The sequence below is a fragment of the Brienomyrus brachyistius genome, chromosome 19, assembly GCF_023856365.1.
Source record: "Brienomyrus brachyistius isolate T26 chromosome 19, BBRACH_0.4, whole genome shotgun sequence".
Taxonomy (NCBI): Eukaryota; Metazoa; Chordata; class Actinopteri; order Osteoglossiformes; family Mormyridae; genus Brienomyrus; species Brienomyrus brachyistius.
In genome coordinates this window covers 3808648-3817095 of record NC_064551.1, presented here as the reverse complement: position 1 = coordinate 3817095, position 8448 = coordinate 3808648, and the positions used below count along the sequence as shown (strand labels likewise).

Sequence of the window (8448 nt, the reverse complement as noted above, 5' to 3'; positions counted from 1 at the left end):
TGAGTATTTATTACACACTTCTGCACCTTTTAGTGAAATGCTTTTTCACGACTCAATCTCTTTTCAATTTGGCCTCCATGTTTGTGCATTAACATTGATGCTCAAAGTAGCCTGTATCCCGACACTGGCCATGGTACGTGCTCAAAACACTTAAATCACCAAACTGCTTAGTGAAACAACATGCTGACCAAATGCAAACGAGCACTGCCAGAGCTTGTGAGGAAATTTTGATGAATTTATAGAAAGCAATGTGTAGCTCTGTGGGAGAGGAACGAGTGTGTGAATGGTAGGTCTCTAGCTGAAATCCTGTGATTGGTAGAATCGTTTAACCATTGTGCCCGTGAGCCATAACTGAAAAATGGTACAGAGGTGTCAGATGAATGGCTGGTTCATTCTCATGTGTATTTGTGTCTCATTGGCGGAAAAGACGGGATACTGAAGAATTGTGAAAGACTTGTGCAAATCTCAAATTATGCGTCATTATTAGTCAAAGACATGGCTTTGGTGACATAAGTATTTGTTTGTTGAACTCTGAAGACATCTAGTGGTTCTTTTAAGAACTATTCAGATACCTTGATACTGAATTGTCTTACACGAATTCTTACTGACAGCAGGATCCTGACAATGACGTCATGAATAATGATTAGAGACATAGAAATTGGTTTATAGATCAGGCACACAGCACAAGACGCTCATTGGACACTTCGTATGTTTAGACCTTGGTCGTTTTATTTATTCTTTTTCTTTGATATATTCTGTCGTCCATCGTGAAGTTGGGTAATTTATGGTTTAGAGAGGAAAGCTTGTGCTGATTAATTAATCTAATATAATTATTTAGTTTATTAATTAATAATTAATTAAGTTAATATAATTCATGTATATTCATCAGTCCAGGTTGTGGGGGTCGAGAGCCTATCCCAGCAGCCACGGGCACAAGGATGGGAATAACTCATGATGGGGTGCTAATCCACCGCAAAGCACACACACAATTAACCTCTGCATGTTTGTGGTGGGGAAACCCCACTGCGACGTACGGAGAACATGCAAACAAACGCCACACACATAAAGCAAGGAGACTCTAAGGCTAGTCCCGAGGTGAAAGGCAACAGCGCTAACCACTGCACCATCGTGTTCCCCCTTAAAACTCATATTAATTTTAGATTTTATATTTAAATGTGGACTAAGAGAGAAAATATTTTAAGAACAAGATCATATTCCCATCTTATGGGAAACCATATCTAACACAGATTTAGCTATAACATACGAGTCACGAGATGCATCGCTTCTCGCCAATCCTCCAAATAACCGTCCTATTATTGTGTTACATAGGCAGTGCTGCCAGGTCCAGCAAAAATCTCCAGCCCAAGGTCTGCTTGAAACCCAACCCACGGAAGCTTAAACTAGCCCAGTATCTGGAATCCCAGTATACTGTATCTCAAAGAAATAATTCGAGACAAGTCTGCACACACATGCACGCGCAATTACGTGTATGTAACTGTTATTACCTTCTAAATAGTCTGTAGGGTTTGCAAACTGCCCCAACGCTTCTGATGTAGCCAATTTCAGGTTTGCAATGGAATATGCGTGCAAAGTTTGCAACCCTGTGTCTGTCTGACTTTCTGAGGATAACAATTCGGCATTACTCAGGAGTAGGGGCCACTTGCATTCATAATAATTTCTTTTCCGCTTACATCCGCTGCCGAGGTAATTATGAAAACAGCTCAAAAAGCCGCCATCCGCGACCTCCTAATATTTACCCGCAACTGTATTTTCAAAATAGCCCAAACGGGCTGAAAAACCGCGGCCATAGTATCTCTGCCTATAGGTACATTGAGATGAAATGTCACAGAAACTGCTGCGGATATGACGTTGGTACACGCGCACCGATGGTTTCACTTCCGGTATGCTTTATCGCAGAAATGCACGTGGAGTTTGCTGGTCTGTAAAACGTCAAGATCGCAAGAATTAGAAGTCAGGTTCATCTATAAAAATGACGACCTTGGACAGAGTCGTGTGAGTTTTTACGTTTTGTCTGACGGTGCAAGAACTGATGATTTTGGTTTTCGGACCATAATACTAAATGTTTACGGCGTTGCCTAATAAGATTATTCGGAATAATACTAGACTACATCCATTCGTTTAATTTCCCACGAGTTTTACAAGCCATACAGCACCCCCAAAGTTTAGGATCATTCGAAATTATTCTTAATAAGGCATTTGAAATTGAACCTAACTATGAATGCATTTTATGTTTTACAGGAAACCTAAAACAAAGAGGTCAAAACGATTTCTCCAAAGCAGGGAACCAAAATTAACTGAGAACACAAAGAATGCCATGATAATTAAAGGTGGTAACACGAGCTTGACCGTCACAAACGCCCTAAAAGATATTGTAAGTATTGTTATTGCTATTGTTGTTTACAATTCAGCCTCTTGCAGTTTACTTGTTTTTCACGAGTTAGTGAATAAAATCTTTCATACTGCCATAAACTGAACGGAAAATGTTTTCTATCTTCTTACTTTCTTATTTAAATGTGTGTGTCAGGAAATATGCACAGAGCGATTTAACAGCCTTTCGTTTTTTTTCCAGTATTCCTTAAAGAAACCAAATGCAGTTTTGTACAAAAAGTAAGTAGCGGTATACATTAGAGTGTTTTGTTTAATACTTGTTTTAATTATGAGTTTTAACTGTTTAAACTGGCTGTTCTGCAGCATATTCTTTCCTGTGTGATAATGGGGGGCAGAATTTATCTGTGTTTCTTAGCCTGGTAATGTTTATTTTATGGCTGGTTTGCATCTGTATCAAGGGGCTGCTCTGATGGGGACTGACTGAGTTAACATGGTTTTGCAGAGGCTTACAGCTGTATGCATCTTACTCATGTTGCTCAGACTGCTGTGATTCACTGCGTAGATGGGCTATATATTATTCAAATAAAGTGATCACAGATGAGCCCTTTTTTCTTTCACTCTACTGAGCAGAGAGCCCAACGGTTAACCTTAAATGGATGATCATATGAAGTGCTCTTTTCTTTCCAGGAAGAATACAGCTCGGCCCTTTGAAGACCAAACATCATTGGTGAGTATCGAGCGATTCTTCACTTTTAGTCAGGTCTGACCTCTGACATGTCCGTGCTAATCTTCTGTGAAATCTAGTGACGGAGTAACCATTACAGTGTTACTGCTGAATAGCCGGTGAGATGTAATATTCAATATTATATACAAACAGTTGTATATAAGATATAATTTCTCTCTCTCTCTCTCTCTGACCTCAGGAGTTCTTCTCAAAAAAGTCAGACTGTTCCTTATTTCTGTTTGGCTCACACAACAAGAAGCGGCCAAACAACCTCGTATTTGGTAACACATTTTTCTTTTGTCCTCCACGTCCTCTGGTGTCAGATGCCTCATATTAGGACTGAGCGAAATGGAGACATTTTATCGTTATTCCTTTTTTCACATTAAACAATATTTCTAATTATCACAGTATAATTCAGGTGATTATTTCTTTATTTCAAGGCTCCAGTTTTGCTTAAAATTCTCTTTGGATTCCCCCTTAAATGGATTCAGAGAATGAAAAAGGGTAACGGATTGTAAGGACTACAGATTGAAATGCAGTTTTAATCAATGAATCATAAGAAAATTAACTTTATCATAGGGCGTAACACTGGAAAATGCAGCCAGTATATTTTGTTGCTGGTTTTCTCCGATTTCCAGGGAATGGACTTGACTAGGGCTGGACAATATGCCATAATAATGATGTTGCAGTATTTTCATAGACTCTCGCAATATTGATATTTTTCCACAAATTTTAAAATGCATATCCGGAAAACAGTAAAATATCGCAGGTGGTTCTGAGTTTTTCCTGATTGTTTTTGCTAATAGATATGGAGCATGTGACAGGAATAATAAACCATGCCAACAGCAGACCCTGGTGGGATTTGTGTAAAAACAGTACAGTATTAATTATGTAACAAAACAAGTGTTTAGGCTGTATCAGGATATTCAAACGATGGCGATATGAACGTTCATGATCGCGATGTGTTACTTCATAGATATATCGCCCAGCCTAACTTCAGTTGATATATCTCACCCATGGTTTTGTGTTACAGGACGCATGTTTGATTATCATGTGCTGGACATGATCGAGCTAGGCATCGAGAAATTTGTTTCGCTGAAGGAAATAAAGGTAAATTCATATAAGATGTTGCAAGGATTTGTCCGTCGGCACTGAATTGGAGAACGATCATTGTGAATGTCAAGTTTTTAAAGAGGTTTTAGCACATGTTTGATCTAATATTGCATGGGGCTTTGGGACGTGGGTCTTAAGGAATTACGGCTAATGGGGAGAATGTTTGACTGCAGCTTTGGGCTCCTCATGTTAGTCTTCTGTTGCGCAGAGTTCTAGCTGCCCTGAGGGGACCAAGCCACTGCTGGTGTTTGCCGGGGATGCCTTCGACACAAACGGGGAGTACGCACGTCTGCGGAGCATCCTCATTGGTGAGTTTAGACTTGCAGTACAGCCATTGGAATTTTGTCTTTGAATAAGCTTTTATAACTTGTATTTGGGCCAGTTTTATTATAACATATCGATACAGCATTATTGTAAATGGTTCCAGTCAGATGTGATTCTGACTTGGAGGACCGGACAGTGAGTGAGAGGTTTCAGGAAGGTCCTCTGAAATGAGCACTGCAGAGTGAACACTCACTCATTCCCACCTTGTGATGTGATTCCATCTCCCTTATTTACAGATTTCTTCAGGGGACCGACCGTTTCCGCCATTCGGCTGGCAGGACTGGAGCACATCCTTCACTTCACGGCCTTGGATGGAAAAATATACATGCGCAGCTACAGGTAGGTTCATGTCCCAATTCAGACTGCAGTGTTCCAGCAGCTACAGGTAGGTTCATGTCACAATTCAGACTGCAGTGTTCCAGCAGCTACAGGTAGGTTCATGTCACAATTCAGACTGCAGTGTTCCAGCAGCTACAGGTAGGTTCATGTCCCAATTCAGACTGCAGTGTTCCAGCTGTCCAGCTCCCTGCCTTCTCCCACTTACCAACACAAACTCCTAGCAAACGTAAGCTCACACCACATGCTTTCGGTGAATGATATACTCGTCTGCCCCAGTGCTTTATCCCAAAGCTAGAATCATATTGTGCTGTTTCCATTTGACCTAGATCGATGTTTCTCAACTGGGGCCTTGGGGACCTCCAGATGGTCCATGCTTTAGCTCCTGGGAACCGAGAGGGAGGAAGAATGTGGGAGCTGGAAGGAAGCAAAACCGTGGAGCATCTGGGGGACCCTGAGGACTAGATTGAGAAACACTGACCTAGATTTTGGGCATTTTTTGAAGATCTGAACTGAAAAGCTCTTAATGGAAACAACTTTCAAAACAATCCTCACATATTGCAAGAAGGTTTTTGCATTCTCTTGAGGTGGCTTTGTAAAGTCTCAAAATAAGTAATTTACAGAACTGCAATGGAAGTAGAATATGCTTTTGCTGACCTATGAAATTTGCTTATTTGTGTAAGAATTTAACGGAAGCTTAGCCCCTGATCCTTTTGTATCACAGTCTCTGCTGTAGGTCTGCGTTTCTTCAGTGACGTCGGCTGCTGTTTGCTTAGTTTGCGGAAGTCCTTTCTGCATTGTCCTCTCCTCTTTCCGTGCAGAGTTTTGCTGAAGAAGTCTGGCTGTCGGACTCCCAGGATCGAGCTGGAGGAAATGGGCCCCTCGTTTGATTTCATCCTTCGCAGAACGCACCTGGCATCCGACGACCTGTACAAGACAGCACACAAGCAGCCCAAGGCCCTAAAGGTAGGAGTGGTCAACAGAATCGGAATCAGATTTATTAGCTGAATATGCAGTCATACAAAACTTGACATTGTGTATTCGACAGGGCTGCAAAGTATCACATTGCAATTACCGTACCATTCATGTTGCTTCAACTACTTCAGTCATGTTGTTTTGGTGAGCTTGGCCTTGGAAAGTGTTCAGATGCGATTTTCCCAGTAAAGGGGGAACAGGTGGCCCTGCCAGTTGTTTATCTGTCTCTGGAAACTGGACAAAGAGAACTCAAAATTGGTGTTTTCTGTAATAGAAGTAGTACGCACTGTAAAATTAACTCTTTAATTACACAACTTTGCATGAGTGCCGATTGGTCAGATAATTATCCTGCTGCGTTTTGAAATGGAGGTGTCATAAGTCATTAAACTTATTGCACGCTGTTGCAGCCCAAGAAGAAGAAGAACGTTTCCCACAATGTTTTTGGCACCAAGTTAGGACGGCTGCACATGCAGAAGCAGAACTTGGAAAAACTGCGAACTCGCAAGATGAAGGGTTTGCGCAAGAGGGGTGGTGATGTCATCCAGGGGGAGGCCGCCGTGTCCCCGAAAAAATCCAGAGACGAATGAAGTCTGATCTGGGGGCTGCTTCCCAAAAACTCCAGTGAACAGAACTAGGAAACATGTGGGAGATGTTTAAGGTGAAAGGGGCTGGCGTGTATGTGAAGGTGCTCCGCTCATCTTTCCTCAACCAAGCTCAATACTCGGAGGAAGCTAAATGAAATCAGTAAGGAAAACGTATTTTATTGAATTAACTGTAATAGAATGCAGGATTGCATGTATGGCAGCCCTTGAGAGCCACGACCAGAGACCTTGCATAAAGTGCGCATCTGCGGTTACCTTCGGACTATTTTCTCACCTTGAGGAATGTGGGATATTCTCTTTCCAGCTCAATGCATTGTTGCATAATTGAATAAAATGAACTTTGATAGAAAGGCATGTCACTTGTCTTGCCATTTCAGGTTTATATCACACCATTTAGAATGCACCATGAAATTTGAGGAGCTCCATCAGATAAGGAGTTGACTGCTTTCTGATTAGAGGTCAATTTAGCCATTTTTGTCACATTGCTATACTGCTGAAGGCAAAGAAAAATACATTTATATAAGAAGGTAACTGCAACTCTCAACTGCGCGTTAGTATAATACACGTGTATCATTCTTTAATAGAAGCTTCCAGTATTTTATATCTTGGTGAACGCAGGGCAAAGGTTTGCTGAAGTTGGTAATTGATTTTCATATTGACCACTAGAGGGAGACAGTTTACACCCATAGAACCGTATTATCATTCAATATTGCAGTGCTATTCAAATCACGGTCCTAAAAGGCCCATCACTGCTGATTTTCCAGCCATCCTTTATCTGTGAGCCAGGTGTGAAGCTGCTATGGCCAATCAGAATCAGCATTTATTAAACTAACTGCCTGGAAGAACTGAAAATAACGCCTGGATTTGGGATTCAGGGCCAGATTTTAGATCCTGCAATATTGTTTTAGAATGTTTGAATCATTTTACAATTTATACATTCCAGCTGACTTTTTAAATAACTATATGAGTGAATTATAAAAGGAGGAGGTCTGGAAAAAAGGCACATTTCAGTTTGTGCAGACTCACCTGCTATACCAGCTTAACAAGAAACAACCAAAAAGCAAATGTGCACCTTGTCAAACTGATACACTATATGGACTATAGTCATGGGACACCTGACCATTATACCTACAGGAACTTCTGTGACATCCCATTCTAAATCCATAGGCATCAGTATATAGTTTGTCCCCCCTTTGCAGCTATAACAGCTGCCACTCTTCTAGTGATGCTTTCCACGAGATTCTGGAGTGTGTCTGTGGGATTTTTTGCCCTTTCATCCAGAAGAGCATTTGTAAGGTGAGGCACTGATGTTGGACGTAAAGTTCTGACATGCAGTCTCTGTCCTAGTTCATCCCAAAGGTGTTCGATGGGGTTGAGGTCCATACTCTGTGCGAAACAATCAAGTTCTTTCACACCAAACTCACCCAACTATGTCTTTTTCCACTGGGGCACAGTCATGCTGGAACAGCAAAGGGCCTTCCTTCCCCAAACTGTTCTCACAAAGTTGGAAGCATAGAATTGTCCAAAATGTCATGGAATGCTGAAGCATTAAGAGTTCTCTAGGTTAATGGCAGACGGAGTTTCTTACTGAAACAACATAGCATCGGTGACATTTACGCATTATGTGACTCAGTCTTCCGCTGTCTGGCGGAGTTTCTATTGTTTCTAAATGCTTCCATTTTACAATGATACTAGTTACAGTCACTGGAATATCTAGAAGGAAAGAAATTTCACAAACTGACTTATTGCAAAGGTGGCATCCTATGACAGTACAACTGAATTCACTGAGCTCTTTTACAAATGTTTGTAAACCTGACTGCATGGCTAGATGCTTTATTTTACACACCTGTGGCAATGGGTCTGAATCTAACACCTGGGGGTATTCCCTGAAAGCAGCTAAACAAAACCAAACTTTCCCAAAAAAAGTCAGACTCAAACTAGCTCCATCTCTAAACTTCCATGGAAGAACTCATCTCGTTCCACTAACGCGGTTCAGCTTTAACTACCTTAATCGAGGCTCATACA

General features: G+C 41.2%; 1 protein-coding gene across 2 annotated transcripts; it reads left to right on the top strand.

Moving 5' to 3' along the window:
• Positions 1-1858: 1858 nt before the first annotated feature.
• Positions 1859-6773, top strand: rpf2 (ribosome production factor 2 homolog). 2 transcript variants are annotated; one of them, XM_048986587.1, is made up of 10 exons: positions 1859-2013; positions 2260-2392; positions 2591-2628; positions 3037-3076; positions 3273-3354; positions 4107-4183; positions 4395-4494; positions 4747-4849; positions 5668-5812; positions 6229-6773. In XM_048986587.1, the coding sequence occupies exons 1-10, from the start codon at positions 1991-1993 to the stop codon at positions 6406-6408; spliced, it is 921 nt and encodes a 306-aa protein (XP_048842544.1). In that variant the 5' UTR covers positions 1859-1990; the 3' UTR covers positions 6409-6773. The 2 variants fall into 2 exon arrangements, with proteins under 2 accessions (XP_048842544.1, XP_048842543.1); XM_048986586.1 differs by having other exon boundaries at positions 4380-4494.
• Positions 6774-8448: the final 1675 nt, after the last annotated feature.

Excerpts from the sequence above, each read along its gene's own strand:
- rpf2 (XM_048986586.1), top strand. The coding sequence starts at position 1,991 with ATGACGACCTTGGACAGAGTCGT. Across the intron at positions 2,393-2,590 it reads CAAACGCCCTAAAAGATATT|TATTCCTTAAAGAAACCAAA; the intron begins GTAAGTATTGTT and ends TTTTTTTTCCAG. Across the intron at positions 4,495-4,746 it reads TCTGCGGAGCATCCTCATTG|ATTTCTTCAGGGGACCGACC; the intron begins GTGAGTTTAGAC and ends CCTTATTTACAG.